Here is a 21,470-nt window from a genome sequence, read left to right as displayed (position 1 = left end):
GGTACGGAAAGTATTCAGACCCCTTAAATGTTTCCCTCTTTGTTATATTGCAGCCATTTGCTGAATTATTATTTTTTTTTTCAGTTTTGCTGATAAGGTGAACATCTTTTAGCTACTTTTAATGGAAACAATTATGCATATTTATTGCAGTGTAATTACAATTATCTGTCACTGACAAAGTATGTAAAAAGGAAACGTATACATCTTACCGGTTTGAGAAAGCCAACTTACTGAAATGCTAAGTGATTAAGGACACTAAAAGAAATTATTGGAGAGAATTTTGTGGTAATATAGGAGAAAAGGTGGATATAAGTGACTTATGGGGAATGATTAAGAAAATGGGCGGAATTCATAGATGTATTGAGTTACCAGTTTTAGTTAATGATAATAAGCAATTTGTTTCCAACTGTGAGAAAGCAGAAGAATTAGCAAAAACATTTGCTAAAGTACACAGCAATGGAAATATATCAAATGAAATGAGGAGGTATAGGGAGCACTGTCTGGTGGAGAATTTAGAAGGAAGATGAAAGAGGTTTTTGGATCTAATATAGATGCAGTATTTACCATATTTGAATTGAGGCAAGTGTTAGTGGAAATAAATCTTACTTCTCCAGGTAAGGATGACGTATGCTATGAAATGATCAAAAATTTATCAGATATATCATTGAATGTCATTTTAAGACTTTTTAATAGGGTATGGATTGAAGGAAAGATACCATCCACTTGGAAACATGGGGTTATTGTACCGGTAGCAAAGCCTGGTAAGGATCAAACTAACCCTACTAACTATAGGCCAATAGCCTTAACATCTAATCTTTGCAAGATAATGGAAAGGATGGTTGTTTCCCGACTCATGTATGAGATTGAAAGCAAGAACTTGATGTGCCCTCATCAGAGTGGCTTCCAGAAAGGGAGAAATACTATGGACTCAGTAATATGTCTAGAAACTGATATCAGAAAAGCAATAGTAAATAAGGAGGTTTTAATTGGGGTATTCTTTGACATTGAGAAGTCCTATGATATGTTGTGGAAGGAGGGTCTGTTAATAAAAATGGAGAAAATGGGAATTAAGGGAAGGATGTTTAACTGGGTTATGGATTTTTTAAAAGATCGGACTATTCAAGTTAGGGTGGGAACTACATATTCAAAGGTATATACAATTGATAATGGAACTCCGCAAGGCAGTTTGTAGTCCTATATTTTTTAATATTATGATTAATGATGTATTCTCTAATGTTGAAACTGGAATAGGTAAATCTCTCTACGCAGATGATGGGGCTTTATGGAAAAGAGGAAGAAATGTTAAGAAAGTTGAAGAAAAAATGCAGAAGGCTATTAATGATGTTGAGAAATGGGCAAATTGTTGGGGATTCAGATTCTCTATAAGTAAAACTCATGTAATATGTTTCTCAAGAAAGAAAAAGAAACCAGAAGTAAAATTAAGATTGTATAAACAGGTGTTAGAACAAGTTACAGAAATTAAGTTCTTAGGAATAATAATGGATTCTAAGATAACATTTGGATTACATATACAAAATATAGTAAATAAATGTAAAAAGGGAATTAACATACTTCGATGTTTGGCTGGGACAGACTGGGGAGCAAACCGGATTACATTAAGAAGAATATATAGTGCTCTAATAAGATCTACAATTGATTATGGAAGCATTGTTTATTCTTCTGCGGCAGTATCACAGATCAAAAAGATTGAAAGAATACAGTCCCAGGCATTAAGAATCTGCTGTGGAGCTTTTAGATCTTCTCCTGTAGCGGCGTTGCAGGTGGAGATGGGAGAGATGCCTTTGGTAATCAGGTGGCAACAACTTAAAATGGCTTACTGGGTATCAGTAAAAGGACAGAAGAGTAGTCATCCTGTAAAAGAAGTCCTTAAGAATTGTTGGGAGTATGAATATGCACATGTAGCCAGTTTTGGGTGGGAGGCTAATGATGAAGCAAAGAAGAGTGGAATCAATGATTATGAAATTAGTCCAACAGTAGCCATATCAGCTATATCTCCCTGGTTTTTCCAGATGCCTTCAGTTAATTTGCAATTACTGGAAGAAATTAACAATCATCAAAGAGGGATATCAAAAGATTTGTTGGTGAATCAGTATCTAGATCAAGAGTATCAGAACTGTACTCAAATATATACTGACGGTTCAAAAGATCCGGAATCTGGGAATACAGCTGCAGCTGTAGTTATTCCAGAATTGAATTATAAAATAAGTAAAAGAACATCTAACTTTTTATCTGTTTATTCCTCTGAACTGATTGCAATTCATCTGGCTCTTCAGTGGGTAGAACAGGTTCGTTTAGATCAAGTTGTTATCTGTTCTGATTCTTTATCGAGCCTTGTTAGTTGTAAAAATGGAAAATCTTACTCAAGACAGGACATTCTAATAGAAATATTCCAAACTCTGTACAGAATTCATCACTTTGGAGTTAAAGTATTCTTTGTATGGATTCCTGCACATGTGGGGGTTGTGGGAAATGAAATAGCAGACGAGATGGCAAAGAAAGCTCTTAAGTGCTCTAGAATAAATGTTAATGTCCCATTGGGGAAATCTGAAATGAAGGGGTTAATTAAAAAGATAGTAAAGAAAAGATGGCAAATGATATGGACTCAGGAAGAAAAGGGAAGGCATTTGTATGAAATAAATAACGAGGTAGGAAGTATGAGAAAGGTTTGTGGCAAAAGAAGGGATGACACAATAATCTCACGCCTCCGTATTGGGCACACTGCATTGAATCAATCACTTTTTAAAATTGGCAAACACGATACAGGTTTGTGCAGTATATGTGGAAACCCAGAAACAGTCAAGCATGTTCTTCTCAACTGTTATGGTTATAATGAAGAAAGATCTCAGCTTATGGAGGAAATGAAGAAAGCAGGAATTAAAAAGTTAACATTAAAGAGCTTGCTAGATGGTAATTTAACAATAACTAAAGCGTTATTAGAGTATCTAAAAAAGACCAATTTAATTAGACAAATTTAATTTGTGGGGGGTTTCTTTTTTTTTTTTCTTTTTTTTTTTTGGGCTCTCTTTCTGTGCCTGGTTTATTTGTGTATCCCCTTCTATATCACTGCCTCACACTCCACCCCAGTAGGTGGCGGAAATGCACCAAAGCTGGTTTGCCAACCGCCATTAACTCCAAAGAAGAAGAATAAGAAGAAGGATCGACATCAGGTGCGGAGGATTTACGCTGGGGTTTGTGATGAGGCTTTGTAGACAAATGGAGCATATAAAAGGAAAGTGAGCAGACAGTTGGGGTGGTTCTCCCCGACGGAAGTTCTTTTTGTGGTGATGCTGGATTATGGAGGCTTTTGGAGTGTGTTGTGAAGATTCGGCTGTATCGAGGGTGCAACGGCGATTGTGTGAACACGAGTTGAAGACGTCAAAGGCTGGAAAGTGAGTGAGTTATGGAGATCGAGTGAAGACTGGAGAACATCATCATCATCATTGGGAGGGAGATAAGTAGTATGATATTGGATCTTGTTGGAAGTATGCATCTGTATTGAGCTGGATATGAAGTTGTGATCACGAGTGTAACTGCCACTGAGTGTTTGTATTGAGTTATCATTGGACTCTCGTTTCTCCCCTTCGAGTGTGAGCAAGTGTTGAGGAGGTTTTGTTCACCGTGCTAGTAAGGAGGTGCCCAAATTCCCTCGCTATTTGATGAGAACTGCTTCAGTACGACTGTGGAAGGATTTATTATTGGGTGAGTGCTGGCCTTATTGCACTGAGTGAGAGAGTGGATATGCAGTGCTCGAATTGATGTGTCACACAAACGGTTTGAAGTGAGGTTGCAGTGTGTGGGGATTATATTGATCGCCGTGTACTCCCCATCTCTTTTTCATCCACTGTCTCTGAAGAGGGATTTCAGGTGTCGAATGCGAATATTTCATCTTGGTACGTTGAGAGCCTGTGTTTGTATAACCCACTTTGCCTGTTTAAATAGAGAAGTTTTCTGCAAACGTCCTCTTATGTGATGCCTGCCTGAAGGAGAGACACGCATTGGACGTATCCCGTCTGCTTCACGGAAACACGCTCCAGCCGTAAGCTTTGTTTTTGCATTGAGGAAAAGCATACTTGTACTTATATACCTTACTCTGTCTGTTCAATAGAGAAGTCCTTTGCAAAAGTCCCCGGGAGAGGCTTTTCCTGAAGGAGAGATATACGTTGGATAGATTGCGTCGGCTTTGCAGTAACATCTCTCCCAGTCGTAAGCTTGTGTCTCTGCATTGAAGAGAAGGATTGCTACCTGGATACTTACCTGTCTGCCCAGTGAAAGACCCTCCTCGGAGACTCTGTCCCGCCCTGCGTCTAAGAAGGTATACGTACCTGGATATTCACCCGTCTGGTGGAAGATCCTCTTGCTGGTCACCAGCTCCCATACTGGCCACACCTTGAATGTTCAACGGTTCGAGAAGGTTTGTTTACCTGGATACTTACCTGTTCGTCGGGCCGGTGGCCGACCCCCTCCTCCCCTAGTCGGTGCGCTCTGGCACTAGTTCCCTCGAAGAATTCCCCGCCTTCCTTGGGTCAGAGGTCTGGCCCCTGTACCTGTTGGGGGACCCAGAAGCTCCAATAGTACTTTTAAATTAATTTTATACAATAAAAGTTGTTAAACTTATTCCTCTTGTCTGTCTGGTCTTTGGCACGCTCCTCAAGGTGGTCTTGGGTACTGGGGTGGGTGTAGTCTGGTTTGACCCCCCCGACCTGTGACATTATTTTTTAAGTTTAAGAGTAAACTCTTTCAGTGCTGTGTGTGTTTAGCAAAACATCGAATTTTATTGCACTGGGTTTTATTGCTACTAGAGTCACCTTTCATCACATTATAGCGATTATAGGCTGTGCTCTGATTATCCATAGACAAGTAGACTTTTCTGATGTGCTTCCAAACATTTGTGTTGAACATCTTGGCCTCTGCATTTTCTAGAATCTAGAGAATCACAGATTTACAATCATCCAAAATCCTTTAAATCCTGCATCTAATTTCTTATCAAAGCTGCCATGTTTACAGATGAAGTCCTTGACTTTTCTCCTGCAGGGTTGTTTCAGTAAAGCAGTGCTGGGCGGTCTTGCAGTCTGCTGAAAACGATCGATGTCTTGAAACACATCGCTAACTTTATGATCGACTGGAGATACATCAGAGAAATGACGAGGGAACAGGAGCTGCTGCTGCTGGTGTATTTCCTGGAGGCCTTAGTGATGCTGTGTTTCCTCCAAGAGCCAGAAGTGGTCAAGAAAATGACTGTGAGTGATTCAGTCTCAGTGACAATGACCTCTTCTACACAGACTCATAGAAATGGGAAACAGAACAGTTGTTTTAGGAAATTGCCTAAAGATAGTTAATTGTTGATTCACAGTAAAATTAAAAATGACTCAATTTAGAAACTGAAAATATGTTGTCAGATTTTTCTATATATTTTTGAGAGAATTCTGTCTGTTCTTGTCATCAACCCACATAATTGTGGATGATGTTGTGAAATGGTCAGTTAAATCTGGTCAGTTTCAGAGTTATTTTTGGTTCATTATTGTTTGAATGTTTGCAGGTTTCTGATTGGCTGCAGCGGACGGTCATTGAGGGAAATGGTGAGCGAGTTATGGTGAGAGTCAACGAGTGCAATGCCACCTTTGTCCTGTCAAAGGAAGAGGAAACGGTAAGTTTCATAATGAATGATTTTCATTTCTAGTTTTGTTGATCCAAGCATTGTTTTGTGAAACTCTTTATTCTTTACTAAACCATCTTTTGTTCTGGTTGCAGGTATCGTCTCCCAAGCATCACCACTGATATGTGTGCAAATCTCAAGGAAATTTGAGAGTAATTGTCTCTCGCTTTGGTGCGTGACTCAAAAGAAACTCCGCAAGCGTCTTGTACTTGGTAAGTCGTTCAGTCAAATAGTCAAAACTGATAATCCACATTTAAGTGTTACATCAACTTTGCCAGTGGCATGTTTGACCAGTTCAAGTTTACTAAAACAATTGTTTTTTTCTGAATGTATTTAATTTTGTGGAACACATTCCGTCAAAAATGATTCCTCATACTCCCCGACCCTCACTTTTACAACTCAATATGCAACCTTTCTGTCCAGTCAGTGTATTATCTTTAGTAAAGACTAGACCTGGTGTGAAAGTCTTCCACATTGCTAAAAGTGTGTGAAGTTGAAGTCACAAACACGGCTAATATCATCTTGTTTCTGCAGATATGTTTTGTCCTCGTCAGCCATCCGAGAGCAAAGTCCACAGCTGGATTGAGAAGCAGGGATGGATGGAGAACGTGCCAGATGCTGCTGAAGTGATGAAGGACTGGAAACCTCCACAAAGCATCCAGGCACCGACAGAGAGTAAAGCGATCCGCCGGATGAGCCGCAGGCAGTGCTGGAAAGGCCTGCAGCTGATGGACAGAGAAGGCAAGGGTCTCAGGGTGGTCCAGGGAAGAGGGACTGGAGATCCACCAGAACAATCAGGCACAAGCTGGACATCTGTTCTTCTTTACCAGCAAGAACGGACAGGACATGTGTTTGGACGCTCATGAGGAGAGCTGCGACTGCCATCCAAACAAAACTACGTTTGGCAGACACATTAAACACTCTTCCAAACACGCCAATCTCAGTCCTAGACTGCATTTTGTGGAGGATGAACCGCTCATACTTTTCATGGCCACACGGGACATTCAGAGCGGTGAAGAGATCCGCTACGACTATGGAGACAACAGAAGGTCCTTCGCTGGGGACGGTCTGGATCTGACGCCGTCCTAACTGAAGATGGACAAATATCCTTATCTAGATGGGACTTATTCATTTTACATTCATAGTGTGAAACCAAGTATTTTTAAAAAATATTTAACATTTGAAGAGCATATATTGTAAAAGTTTTTAGAAAATAAATCGTTTCGCTAGATAAGACTCTTCTTTCCTCGGCTGGGATCATTTAGAGTCCTTTGAAGCTGCGTTTTGGAAGTTCAAACTCAGGGCACCATAGAAGTCCATGATATGGAGAGAAATCCTGAAATGTTTCTCAAAACAAACATAGACCGTTTTTTTTTTTTTTTTTTTTAGGTGTTATAAGTATATAAGTAAAAGTATTTTTTTTTTTTGAATGATTCTTACTTTGAAAAGGAGGCTGAAACACTTTCATTACAGACATATTTAAACTATATTGCAGTCGGCCTACACATATTATCAAGTACTTTAACTTTTAACCCACTAAAAGTTGAATCATTTTGCTATTTTCCAAAGTAAACATAATGTATACTCATTTGAGTGAGAGTGAAATTTCTGTAAATACACTAAAATTTCACTTAAAGTATGCTTGTGTTTAGCAAATGTGACCCTGGACCACAAAACCAGTCATAAGGTTAAATTTGACAAAACTGAGATGTATACATCATATGAAAGCTCAATAAATAAGCTTTCTACTGATGCATGGTTTGTTAGAATAGGACAATATTTGTCTGAGATCCATCTGTTTGAAAATCTGGAATCTGAGGATGCAAAAAAATCTAAATACTGAGAAAATCACCTTTAAAATTGTCCAAATTAAGCTCTTAATACATATTACATTTTGATTATATTTACAGTAGGAGTTTTACAAAATATCTTCATGGAACATGAATTTCCTAATGATTTTTGGCATAAAAGATTAATCAATAATTTTGACCCATGCAATGTATTTTTTACATTTTTAAAGCTGAACTAAGTTTATATTTGTTACAATTGCTAGTAGACAATTTATTACAATTTGAAAAATATAAAAAATTAAATTCATGAAATTTGCAATGCAATTCAGATGTTGGAATTATAATGATGTTGATGTTTAATCAACAACAACAAAAGCCTATATGAAGAAATAATAAAAGATACAAATATTTATTATGAATAATAATTACTTGATGCAGCTGTAAAATATACTGTAGCTATAAACCATAAAACTCAAACTCTATCCTCTTCTGATCTTAAATCAATAAACCAAATGCCTTTGTGTACCTGCAGAGCATCTGGACCCTCATTAATGCATCATAAAATGATCATTTACAGCAATCAGAACTAATCTGTAAACGACGGTGACTGAGGTAACGGCTCATTGTATTGCGTTAATGGCAGACATTAATGGAAGCCATACATTTCAACAAGTCACCAAAGACACACGTTTTGTCATTTAAAATCAGGACTGAGACATATAAAATACATGAAACTAGAACTTGTGACAAATCTTGTGATAAAGTATTAAGTTTAGTTGTAACAGTTGGTTACACTTTAATTTAAGACTCTGTAGTTAGATTGCAATGACTAAAACAATAACTGAGTAATATGAATAAATTATACCTACTATAGATTTACAGGTAGAGTTTGGTTTAGGTTTGTTACGTGTAATTATGCAAAATATATTGTTATTATTACTGTAGTAAGTATATGTAAATGTAAATATATGTTGCCTTAAAATAAAGTGTTACCCAAAAGTCAAAACTATTTAATAAAATAAAGCATTTAGTAAAACAAATATTAACATGGGACAACCTAAACATGAAAGCAAAAAATAAAAAAAATAAAAAACAACAACGAACAGACCACTTTAGCTCAATTGAAATAAAGTATTTTAGCAAAACATACAACAAAACAACAGTGACCAGGAGTAAAAATGTATATATTTTAACTACTATACTGAGTGTATAAATTATGTCATTTCAGAACAACGTTAAGTATATGAAGTGTACTTTAAGGTATGTTTCAGATACATTTTAAGCAATTTGCAATACATTTTGAATTGGAACCACTTTTGTACATTAGTACACGTTCTTTACAATTCATTTAAAATACACTTTACCACTGAAAAGCCTTTCAGGTCTTTAGAAAAGCATTGCCATAACACTACTGGTTTATTATAAAGCTCCTTTTCAGTATTCAATATCAAGTTAATCCTACTGTATCTTCTCCTGTACATTAAAGGACAGTAAAAAAAGTACAGCATATATATACTCTTGACCAAAGTACATCCTGATAGATGTGAACTGCTATAGCAAAGTTGTTTTTATATACTGTAAGTAAACCATAATAGCATACCAACATACTGGATAAATAAGCACTTTTAACTAATTGTTACTTGTAATTATGCCAAATATATTGCTATGACTGTAGTAAGTACATGTAAATGTAAATATGTGTCACCTTTAAATAAAGTGTTTCCCAACAGTTAAACTGAGTGTAATTAAATCATGTGTACACTTCATTCCCAAGCTGTTGTAATTTGGCATTCAGTAGGATTTGAAGAGTTTTAAAAGAAGTCTGCATTTATTTGATCAAAAACACATTGTCATTTCAGTCAAAAATCGTTTCCAATATAGTATGACTATCTCAACTGTTTGCTGTGTGAATATCTGTTAAAAGGTAATATATTCGTGTGATCAAAGCTGGATTTGCAGCATCACTACTCCATTCTTCAGTGTCACACGATCTTACAGAAATCTGTCTAATATACTGATTTCATGCTCATCAAACTTATTATAATTAGTGTTGAATGTCTTCACTGTCACTTTTAATGAAGGCAACCTTGATAAATAAAATAATTATTTTCTCTCTTTTTAATCCTCCAACAGATGCTTGAATGTATTCACAAAAAAGAAATACATTATTTGTAAGAATAGCCACGCCTCTGGCTCTAATGATTGGCTCAGCTTCAGGAGAGCCCCGCCCACAGTGGCACAGACTGATATAAATACAGCAGGAGCTCAGCGCTGTCTCACTCGTGTTAGATCTGTGGTCTGAGAACACTCTCCAGAGCAGAAGAGGGCAGCAATGCACTTATGAGCTGGAGGACAACTGCTGGAAAACAACGAAAAAGAGGAAGAGCACGGCTCTGAGCAGGAGAGAAGAACATCGAGGCTGAGGTTTGGACACCGGACTAAACTCAACTTTGTTCAAAATAGGTAAACATTTCACTGGGAAATGTCATTTGTGTGGGCAGGAAGAGACAGTAAAACATGTTATATTGTAAGAAATATGAAAGAGAGAGAAGACATTTGGTTAAAAATGCAAATGTGATTTGATTTAATAGATGTTTTGCAGAAAGAGGTTTTAATATCTATTGTTTCAATATCTTCGAGAAACCGATGTAATGATGTTCTGATCAAACCCTAGAGGAAGCAGAAGAGGCAGATGCTCCTCCAGAAGCTTTGATTGCTGTGACAATGATTGAACAACAACAAATGAAGAGGTAAGGCTTGTGTTCCTGCTGTCTCCTTATGTTTTCAGTAATTGTAGAACTTAATAGGGTTGCAAAGGTTACTTTGGAAATGTATTAGATTGTAACTGATTACATTTGATTACTTTTCTAAAGTTTTTCTCAGAGTTAAGGTTACAGAAGTACTCAATACTGATTACGGTCAAAAGCCTTTCATCGCTTGAATTAAGATTATAATAATGTAATTTTAAAGCACAGCTGCCACATAATCAAACTTTAACACCTGTTTTAACTCCGAGATCGTTCTTTGGTTAAATACAGATTTAAAACCGTAATAGAAAATTGGTTTAATAAAGTTTTTGAAAGCAAATCATTGCATTTTCATGACAGGAAACACTGGCATCTATCAATTCCTTGTGAATTTTTTTTACTTTTACTCTTTAAAATGAAGTATAAATATATAAACCTAAATAGAAAATTAAGTAAGCAATTGTCAACTGAACTCTTGAAACATTGGTGTCTCTTATGTTAGAGCGATCAGTGCGATTCTAATATAAATCATTTAAGTGTGTGTAACTCCCCTTGCAATCGTTAACATTTTCATGAGTAACTTATTTAATTACGCCTTTTTTTTTTCTCAGTAACTGATTGCAATTTCATTAATTTTGTAATTAAGTTATGTAATTTGATTATATGTAACCTGTTACTCCCCAACATTGGAACTAATGTAAGAATAAACCGTTAAGGTCAGAGGTTAGGTTACGGTGTTTGAATCTGAATTAGTGCATATATACAACATTTTAGATGCACAAATTTTTGTACATGCATCTAAATCCAAGTAACTACAAAAAATATCTTGGAGTGAAGCCCTAAATGCAACAGGAAGTCAGAGTTTAAATTTTATCGGTGATTTTTGTGTAGTTTTAACCATTTCCTTCGGGGGCATGTGATGCCTTACTCTAACTCAAACATACCATGTTCGATCTGGACCAAACATTAAATGCTTTATAAAAGTCTTGTCCTGACATCTACATTTCAATATTCAGTTATAGTCATAACGCCACCAGCTAGCAGCAGGAAGTGTGGCACATCTAAATGACTTTTCATGTAGGCCTCTTATATTTACCTACTGAAATATTGTCCACTATGTAGTGAGTCCTAGTTGTTCCAATCGTCTTCCATTCTGGATAATCAGGGCTCTAGACTAACTTTTTGCACTGGTTGCACTGGTGCGCCTAACTTTTTTTTCTTAGGTGCACCAGCACAAAAGTTAGGTGCACCCAAATTTTCAACCGCATCACATTTAACATCGCAGTTTTTCAAGTTCACTTTTTATTTATTTGTTTGTTTTGTTTTTTAAATCGCTGTCCATATAGGCAATATCGACTTGTAAATGATTAACTAACAATCTGATCAATATAAAGTTCTTTATTTGAAGCACAATTCTACAAGAAAGGCAAATGTGTACTCACACTAGGCAGTTTGAATCATGCCCGAGTGCGTCTGACCACCAAAGCGCGGTTCGTTTGACTAGTGTGAGTGCTCCGAACCGTTCCCGGGCGCGGCTCGTTTAGCCGTCTCTGACCCGCTTGGAAGAGGTGGGCCAGAGCACGGTTCAGTTGGACCTTCAGCTGGTACCTCGCAAGCCTCCTCATACGAGCAGCACGATTGCGCGAACATTTTCGTGCCACAAAGGTGATAGACCTGTTTAACAATAGGCTGTGAGAGGGCTGTGGACCACCGCGGACCAAACGATTTAAAATAATTATCCACAAAGTAAACTATTTCGCGTTCAGCGAGAGCGTTGCTCTTCCTGTTTATCCTGAAACCATCGCAATATAATGACGTAAGCGTGCTCCGGCACGAATGCTGAAAACCTATGTGAGTGCAGGTCAGAGGGGGAGTGGGGAGGGTGGACAATCGTGCCACGGAGTTTTTTTTTTTTGTTTTTTTTTTCTCTCGAACGGCTGGTCGCACCGGTGCAACTTTTTTTTTTTTTAGTCGCACCATTGAGAAATTAGGTCGCACTCTAGAGCCCTGATAATGCTTCTGTCAACCTTCAATGCAGCAGATTTGTTTCTGAATTCTTCCCTAGATCATCGCCTTAACACAAGTCTGTCACTGAGCTCTACAGGCAGTTATCTCGACCTCAGGTTTTTGCTCTGAAATGCATTTTCAGCTGTTAGACCTTTTCTGAGAGGTGTGTGTCTTTCTAAATCAGACTCATTCAAATGAATGTGCCACAGTTTAACTCCACTCCAAGTAGTAACATCTAGAAGCAATATGATGCTTCTGAGATCAATTGAGTGTCCCAGAAAAGGGTATGAATAGCCTACTTCTGCAAAGGGATCTTTTCAGTTTTTTATTTCTAATAATTTTGCAAATTTGTTACAAACATGTTTTGTCCTTTGTCATTATGATGCATGAGATGTAGATTGATGTGGGGGGAAAAAACAACAAAATGTGAAGGAAAAAAAAAAACTTTTGCAAGGCACTGTAAATATCTTAAATTGTGCTCCGAAACTGTAAGTAGTTTTTAAGTGATTTAAAGACAACATTTTGGGGTGGAGTAACCCTTTAAGACCCATTTTATGCTAATACGGTAGGCCTGTTCTGCTGTTGCCGATTTAGTTTTTTTTTAAGTAACGTTTCTTTATATAATGTCTTTTTTTTTTTTTTTTTTTTTTTTTTTTCTCTCAAAGGTCCTGTGATGGCAACATTGTGCACTGCTTGCATTGCCACAAGCCGCAGGAGAACCTCCCCATTCACCTGGCCAGGGTATGCATGAAAAACAGCACACCAGAAGAAAGAGCGGACGAGGTGCAGAAGGCCAGGGCTTCCAGCAGAGAGTGGATCCGCAACAACAGGACCTGGAGTTACAACCGGCTCTGTGAGCTGCTGCCGGACAGACGCTCTCGGATCACTATGTTGAAGGAGTTTCTCCGCCGTGGTTTTTTCATCAGGAACCAGCCAGAGGAGTCTGAAATGGTCTTAGACCCTGAAGGAGACTCGGCCACTGTTGATCCTGCCACCATTGACACAACTGACACATCCAACGGAGATCCTCAAACCTGTCCTCCTTCTATGAGGACAAAGTTGAAAAAGGCAGGTCTACATGACAAGTTCCCTGCTCAGGCAAAGCTCCTAGTGGGCTTTAAAAAATACCTGACAGTGTCGCGGAGGCTCCCCAACTGGCAAGAAAAGGTAAGATCTCTTTTCAATTTTTCCAATTCAGAAAGGTGTTCTTCCTTTCATGATCTTAATGCTGATATGTCTTTCTCACCACCTTACTTTGAAGGTTCACAACGTGTCCCGTTTTCTTCGGTACATGCAGCCCACCGGGAGAGAGCCATCTCTGGACTTCCTTTCAAAAACCGCAGAGACCCAGGACTTTCTGACAGCCCTGCAGCGAGCTGACTTGAGTCCAGCCACCATCCTCAGTTACGTCAAGAGCATTAAAAGGTTCTTGGAGTACTTGACGGCGAGGCTGGATCTGAGAAGAAGAGACCCACGGCTCCCGACCAACTGTCAGCGTTACGCTGACCTGCTGAACAGACTGAGGAAGAGAGTATACAAGACCCATAATCACAAGACGTGTGAGACGAGGTTAATGGTTGAAATGTTCATTCGGCATGTTTCCCTTTTAGTGCTAATGTCACTGTTGTTTCCTTACATTATCACAAGGGCGATGTCTTTAATAACCTGACCTGTTTGTTGTGATTATTTCAAACACAGACCGTTTGTTGATGGCACTCACTGCATTAAAGATTGCCAGAGGATTTTGAGAAAAGCAAAGCCAGACTTCCTCAGGATCCATTCGAATCTGCTGATGGGGAAAGAGGTCTCAAATAAAGAGAAAACGCTGTACCGCTATTACTGCGAGGCGATCTTGGTCTTCCGTCACATGCAGCGCCCAGGAGTTGTGGAAGGCTTCACAGTAAGTTCATCTGTAACACTTTACACCGCGTTCCAAATTATTATGCAAATTGTATGTAAGTGTCATAAACACACAGTTTTTTGTTTTTCAATTAAACTCATAGATGGTATTGTGTCTCATGGCTCTTTGGATCACTGAAATGAATCTCAGACACCTGTGATAAATAGTTTGCCAAATGAGCCCAATTAAAGGAAAAGTACTTAAGAAGGATGTTCCACATTATTAAGCAGGCCACAGGTTTCAAGCAATTATGGGAAAGAAAAGGGTCTCTCTGCTGCCGAAAAGCGCCAAATAGTGCAATGCTTTGGACAAGGTATGAAAACATTAGATATTTCACGAAAACGTAAGCGTGATCATTGTACTGGGAAGAGATTTGAGGCTGATTCAGAGCACAGACAGGTTCGTGCAGGTAAAGGCAGAATGAGGAAGGTTTCTGCCAGACAAATTCATCAGATTAAGAGAGCAGCTACTAAAATTCCATTACAAAGTAGCAAACAGGTTTTTGAACCTGCTGGTGCCTCTGGAGTCTCGCGAACATCAAGGTGTAGGATCCTCCAGAGGCTTGCAGTTGTGCATAAACCTACTAATTGGCCACTCCTAACCAATGCTCACAAGCAGAAACGGTTGCAGTGGGCCCAGACATACATGAAGACTCATTTTCAAACAGTCTTGTTTACTGATGAGTGTCGTGCATCTTTGGATGGTCCAGATAGATGGAGTAGTGGATGGAACATGTCCCAACAAGGCTGCGACCACAACAAGGAGGTGGCGTTTTTGGCCGGAATCATAGGGAGAGAGCTGGTTGGCCCCTTTAGGATCCCTGAAGGTATTAAAATGACCTCGGCAAAGTATGTCGAGTTTTTGACTTACCACTTTCTTTCATGGTACAAAAAGAAGAACTGTGCCTTCCGTAGCAAAATCATCTTCATGCATGACAATGCACCATCTCATGCTGCAAATAATACCTCTGTGTCATTGGCTGCTATCTGCATAAAAGATGAGAAACTCATGGTGTGGCCACCATCCTCCCCTGACCTCAACCAGATTGAGAACCTTTGGAGCATCCTCAAGCAAAAGATCTATGAGGGTGGGAGGCAGTTCACATCAAAACAGCAGCTCTGGGAGGCTATTCTGGCATCCTGCAAACAAATTCAATCAGAAACTCTCCAAAAACTCACAAATTCAATGGATGCAAGAATTGTGATAGCGATATCAAAGAAGGGGTCCTATGGTAAGATGTAACTTGCCCAGTTAGGATGTTTTTGATTGAAATAGCTTTTGATTTCAGTAAATATGACCACCTAATGCTGCAAATTCAGCAAATGCCCATTTTCAGTTCTTTACAACCTATACAATGTTTTAACTCTGTTGTGCATAATAATGTGGAACAGTGCATTTTTCAGTTTTTTATTTTTGAAATAAATACTGTTACCATTAGGAGGTTTGTTCAATAAAATTCGAATTATACCCTAATGGTTGATGACTTAAAAATTATACTGACTGTCATTTGCATTGACTAATTATGAAAACCAGAGAAAGATATCATTTGCATAATAATTTGGAACGCGGTGTATTACAGAGACTATTTCTCAATAGTTACTAGTTGCTTATAAGCATGCGTACTACTAACATATTGACTATTTATTAGTACTTGCATAGCATGTGTTCCGCTTGACCATACTCTACATTCCTAATCATACCCAATACCTAAAATTAACCACCACCTTACTAACTAGCTGTTTGAGGAAAAAGTTGTTGTTAATGGTTCATTGATAGCAAGAATTGGTTCATCTACTTTAGTCTGTTTGTACTCATGGTATGCTGTAGTTGTTGAACATGTGTGTAAAAGTAAAATTAACCTTTTCAATGTCGCAGGATACAGACTGGGTGGAGAGGATTGCACAAGGTGGCAGGGTGGTGATATCCGTAAGGAAGGGAAAAACTACAAGTATGCAGTTCGCCTTGACACAAGAGGAGGAAACTGTAAGTCAGTGAGACTCAAAGGGTACATTGCATACCCCTGGTGTTTTACATTCAGTAACTCTTTGGTCATTTCCCACAGTGCTTTCAGCTGTATTACAAGCAGATCAGGCCTAACAACATTGGGCTCCAAAAATTCTGCCAAGGTTTTTTTGCTTCAACATCCGGCGAGACGGTTTGCAACGTCTCAAAAGACATGATACGCCTCCATGAAATGTATGTACCTATACAGATCCATGTGAAAGTGTGTAAACAGATACACTACATTATACCTGGTCAGTCGTGGCCTTATCACAGTTAACATTTCATGCAATCTTGTCTTATTGCAGGTATAAGCTGGCCCCTTTCAGGAGTCAGGATGTACGGAGGGCAGTTGGGGAAGCTGCAAAAAAGCTCCTCCCGCACCAACAGGAGGCCGTACACCATTATCTGGCCCATGTTGCGGTCCAGCAGCACGACAGAAAGCCTCAGGATATCGTGGACGCAGCTGTGCTGCTGGACTCCTTGGAAGGGTAGGTCTCTTCATCCGACAAGAATATAACACATCTGTTTAGCAAGTTGTTCTCATTCTTTATTCATCTAACCTTGTTTTCCTCACTTACACAGCACTTCAGATGATGACACTTTCTTAGCTGAACTGAGTACAGCTGGAACCAGCGCAGAGCAGTACACTTCACTGAAAGACTTCTCGGCCTTTGTGGACAAGTTTCCGATTTCGCTGGAGGGCCATCCACCGACCAAAAATCAGCGGGTTGCTTCAGGGTTTCCTGAAGACCGTGTCTTTTATTACCGGTGGAGAGCTTCTCAGTACAGCCGGAGAGAGAAATATCTGCTGTGTGAGTCTCCAATGCATTAATACAACAGACACTCATTACCTCGACACAAACTAGGCCATTAACTCTGTTTTTTCATTCTTCGTTTCAGCACACTTTGCACACCGCATGCCATCTGCCGCAAAGGTGTCAAGGCTGATTGCGCAGGAGGGATGGAAGGGCAACTATCCAAAGCCAGAGGACATCGAACGGCTGTGGAAACCAGCTCCCACAGGCACCATTGAAACAGATGAGGTTATAATAAAATGTGTGTCTGAGCAGGGCTGGACAGGCCTGGCTATTAAGGACTTTGGTGATGAGGATGGGCTAGGTAAGAAACCCTTTCTTTTTTTTTTTTTTTTTTTTTCTTCTTGAATGGGGAGAAAATACCAACACTTAAAATATTTCAACAACTGTTGGCTGCACCAAGCTAAGATAGTTTGCCTGTATGTATTGTGTATTGGGTAGTGTTTTTCATCTTAAAATGTAATGTTCTCTTGATTATAGGAGTGGTTGCAACCCGACCGTTTTCTAAAGGTGAGATTGTGTGCGACTACCACGGAAAGGTAATCAGAGCGGCCGAAGGGATGGCAATGATGAAGGGTCTTAAAGATGAGGCCAAGTACCTGTTCTTCTTCAAAGCTGGACCGAGAGACCTATGCATTGATGCTCAGACCGTCCCCTGTGCATGTCACCCCAACACTGACACGGTTGGCAGAAGAATTAGATATTGTTATAAGAGGCCTAACCTGGAGCCTGTTCACTCTGTGCTGAAGGTGAACGGAGAGGACAAGGATGTCATCCTCTTCAAGGCACTGCAGGATATCAGCATCGACACACAATTAAAATATTTCTCTGGAGTAATAAGAAACTCTTTCCTTGGCCTGGACTTGGACTGGCAGGATGAGTAGGTCGAGTCTACGGGTCCAATAGCTCCTTCTCCACTGGAACGCCAGTGTGAGCCAGTGCTTTCAATGGGCTGGTGGGGCAAATAACCTCGGACCAGTAGCACCTAGCCCAATATTAGGTTGTGTTTCCACTGTCGGACCAGTGCTTAATCAAGACATGTCCTCAATGTGCCTCTCTGGATCATCGGCATGCAACACCATCTCACTAACAAGAGAAATTTTATTCATACTGGAAACTAGCAAGATCGCAAAACGAACATAAAATGTTTTCCTTTTTTGCTTTGAATTCCCTAAGAAGGGAGATTAGAAAGATCTGGTCCAACCAATTGGCTAGCCAAGATGTACCCGCCCAAAAGGGTTAGGGTCAACTGAGTAACCCTGTATCCTAGTTGGAAGTCTTCACATCCAACATGACCCATGCTCGAGATGGTCTGACCTGACCCATTCAACACAAAGCAAAACCTTACCAGTTATGGTAAAACTGCATGTGCTTGTTGGGTAGATTTTTATGCTGGGATGCTGATTTTAGCTGGTTTAAGATGGTCCTTAGCTGGTCCTAAACTGGTCCTGACCACATGACCAGTGTTTGTGCATCTTTTCCACTACAATGATGTTTAATTACAGCAATTTTAACTATTCATTGCTGAGAAATATAATTGTTGCGAGCCTGTATTGATGCTATTTTATTAATAAGTTTCTCTGTGTGAGAATATCCTACTGCATATGGTTTTATATGCCTGAACCTGAAGTTATTCATTAAACATTAACCCGAACCCCACCCAAAACCTAAGAGTATTTTGGGACCCTATGGGCTCTGCTTGGAAGATTACCACAGCTCTGTGCATCACCTGGTTGGGGTCATTACAGTTGTTTTTTCTTTGCCATGTTTGTATTGTTTAATACAAACTTCAGGCCTGTATTCCAACAAATGTAAATATTTCTTTATAATAAAATCAAAAGTGATTTGTCTTGAAAAAGTGCAAAACATGTTTTTTTTTTTTTTTTTTCTTATTCTCTTCTCTACTGTCCTAACACAGTTTAAACAACAATAGTAATTTTTTTTAAACAGCTAAAGAGGCATTTGATGCCAACTTTTCAATAAACATAACGTGCCAATTAAAGCTTAATTTCAAGTAATAATGGAAGAAGCTTCTTGGTAACATATAACAAAAACAAGCCTTTAAAACATATGCACTCTCTTTAACAGTCAGTTTTTACATTCTTTTTGAGGTTCAGATTTTTTTTTCTTAGTGAGAGAAATGTGCGTGTGACTGCTCTGTCAGCAGCTTGAATCTGGGTTTGAATGTGGTTAGTGCCATTCTCATACACATGTGAAGATGTTCGTTGGTCAGCCTGGATCGGTGCTTGTTTTTTTTATATTGTTCATGACGGAGAATGCTGACTCACAGTTATAAGTCGATCCAAACATGGTCAAGGTGTGCAGGGCTACCGTGGTAAGATCAGGGTAAGCAGCCTCAGGCACAATTTGTTGCCAGAAAGTAGCAGGGTCACTTGCTTCAAAATGCTCCCCAAGTGCAACATCTGCTTGCAGATCAGTGAGCTGCAGTTGTAGAGAACCAGGATGTGCCCACTTGAATGTCTGTGTTGCCTCCTGTATAATAACAAACAATTAACCCTCTAAGCGCCAAAGTCGCAGAATTGCTACAAGACGTCATACCCATTGAAATAGACTGTAGTTCCTAATACGGTGTAATTTCTCATTTGTATTCCTAACCACTAGATGGCAGACATGTAGTACTTTGATTCTAGACCAAAATTACGTCTTGTTCCTGTTCAAAGTATTGGAGGAAATCATAGAGAAAGTGAGCGATCTTCATTGATGCGGAAGCAGTACAGTTCATAGCGTAAATAGAGTAAATTGTCAGATTTGTGAGGAGAAAAGCACCAAACGGCTGATAAAAAGTTGTACCGTGAAGATGTGTTGCAAATGTTATTTGCTGATTGTGACTCTAAAGGGGAATATTTGTCTTTTGGAAATGACGATCGGCCGTCTAATAGACGCGCATCTCGCGGTACATCTTTGCGGAGCAGTTGTGCTGCTGTGTAAGACGAGATTGTTCATGAAGCACAAACAAATAAAGCACAAACAAATGTTGCAAATGTTATTTGCCGATTCTCACTCTGAAGGGGAATGTTTGCCTTTTGGAAGTGACGATCGGCCGTCTAATAGACGCGCGTCTCCCGGTACATCTTTGCCTCGCAGTGGTGCCGCCGCGCAAGACGAGAAAGTGTTTACAAAGCATAACCAGCGATCATTTCGTCCCTTTGCCCAAAAGGAATGGGGGTGGCAGGGGTGAATGTGGTCATAGTGTACACAGGGGTATAGTAATATTCTAATAATTTAGTAATTTCTTCTGTTTTATTGTTGGTTTCCTCTATTCTCATCCATTTGATCATTTTACTACTATATAGTAGTGTAATATGTAATATTTTTGTTTTGTTGTTGGTGTTCTCTTTTTTGATCATTTGGAATGAGGATACAAAAAAATAAAAACATGCAAATAAGTTCAAACATCCATTTATTATCTTTTATTTCCTGAATATTACTTGTGAAATGATCAAACAGTTGGCTACTGTTCACATGCATTTTATTACTACATTGAATAGTAATATAGTAATAATTTAGTACTTTTTCTTGTTTTCTTGTTGGTTTCCTCTTTCTGATCATTTGAAATAAGGATAAAAGACAAAAAAATGAGCAAATAACTTCAAACATCCATTCAATATTTATTATTTCCTGAATATTATTATGAACTGATCAAACAGTTGGCTACTGTTCACATGCATTTTACTATATAGAATAGTAATAATTTAGTACTTTTTCCTGTTATATTGTTGGTATCCTCTTTTCTGATAATTTGGAATGAGGATAAAAGACAAAAAATGTGCAAATAAGTTCAAACATCCATTCAATATCTATTATTTCCTGAGTATTACTGATGAACTAATCAAACATTAGGCTACTGTTCACGTGCATTTTACTATATAGTATAGTAATATAGTAATAATTGAGTAATTTTTCCTGTTTTATTGTTGGTTTTCTCTTTTCTGATCATTTGTAATGTGGATAAAAAGACAAAAAACTAAAAAACATCAATTCAATATCTACTATTTCCTGAATATTATGAATTTCAATAATGCCGGCCCCATTATGACGTCATAATATGCAAATTAGATGAGAATATTTACACCCCACATCAACTTTTGGTGATGCCCAACATTTTTCTAATTTACAGTAGATCTCTATCTTTAAGCCCTTTCAAGCCACAAGCTTTTGAAATCTTGATGTCAAAATCCAGCATTTTTCAAAAAAAACCCTGGCGCCTAAAGGGTTAAATATATGAAAAACAAACCTAATTTATAAAAATGAAAATCAAAATGTAAAAAAACTTACTTTTGAAAATTCCCTGACATCTCTGATGAGGTATGGATTCTGGATCAGCAAGAGGTGGTGTTTTCCCAGGGTGAAGCTGTCAAATCTTTGACTGAAGTTTCTCATCAACTTTTCGATGAAGTCAGTGTAAAGAAACTTGTCTCTGTCATCTTGAATCTGCTCCTTTACTCTTGGGAAGTGTGTGCACTCTTCTTGAAGATCAACTTTGAAAATTTGCAGCTTTTTCTGGAAGGAGCG

The 21,470-nt window shown here is 38.7% G+C and overlaps 1 protein-coding gene across 1 annotated transcript; it reads left to right on the top strand.

Moving 5' to 3' along the window:
• The first annotated feature begins 9,786 nt into the window (after nt 1-9,786).
• Nucleotides 9,787-18,749, top strand: LOC141340373 (uncharacterized). The gene is made up of 11 exons (XM_073845322.1): nt 9,787-9,927; nt 10,139-10,214; nt 12,884-13,385; nt 13,480-13,787; nt 13,917-14,118; nt 15,994-16,101; nt 16,181-16,314; nt 16,428-16,610; nt 16,705-16,934; nt 17,023-17,241; nt 17,418-18,749. The coding sequence occupies exons 2-11, from the start codon at nt 10,189-10,191 to the stop codon at nt 17,819-17,821; spliced, it is 2,316 nt and encodes a 771-aa protein (XP_073701423.1). The 5' UTR covers nt 9,787-9,927; nt 10,139-10,188; the 3' UTR covers nt 17,822-18,749.
• Nucleotides 18,750-21,470: the final 2,721 nt, after the last annotated feature.

Source organism: Garra rufa, chromosome 8 (genome assembly GCF_049309525.1).
Source record: "Garra rufa chromosome 8, GarRuf1.0, whole genome shotgun sequence".
Classification (NCBI taxonomy): domain Eukaryota; kingdom Metazoa; phylum Chordata; class Actinopteri; order Cypriniformes; family Cyprinidae; genus Garra; species Garra rufa.
The sequence above is the reverse complement of the archived record's forward strand: the minus strand, read 5'-3'. Positions and strand labels throughout refer to the sequence as shown.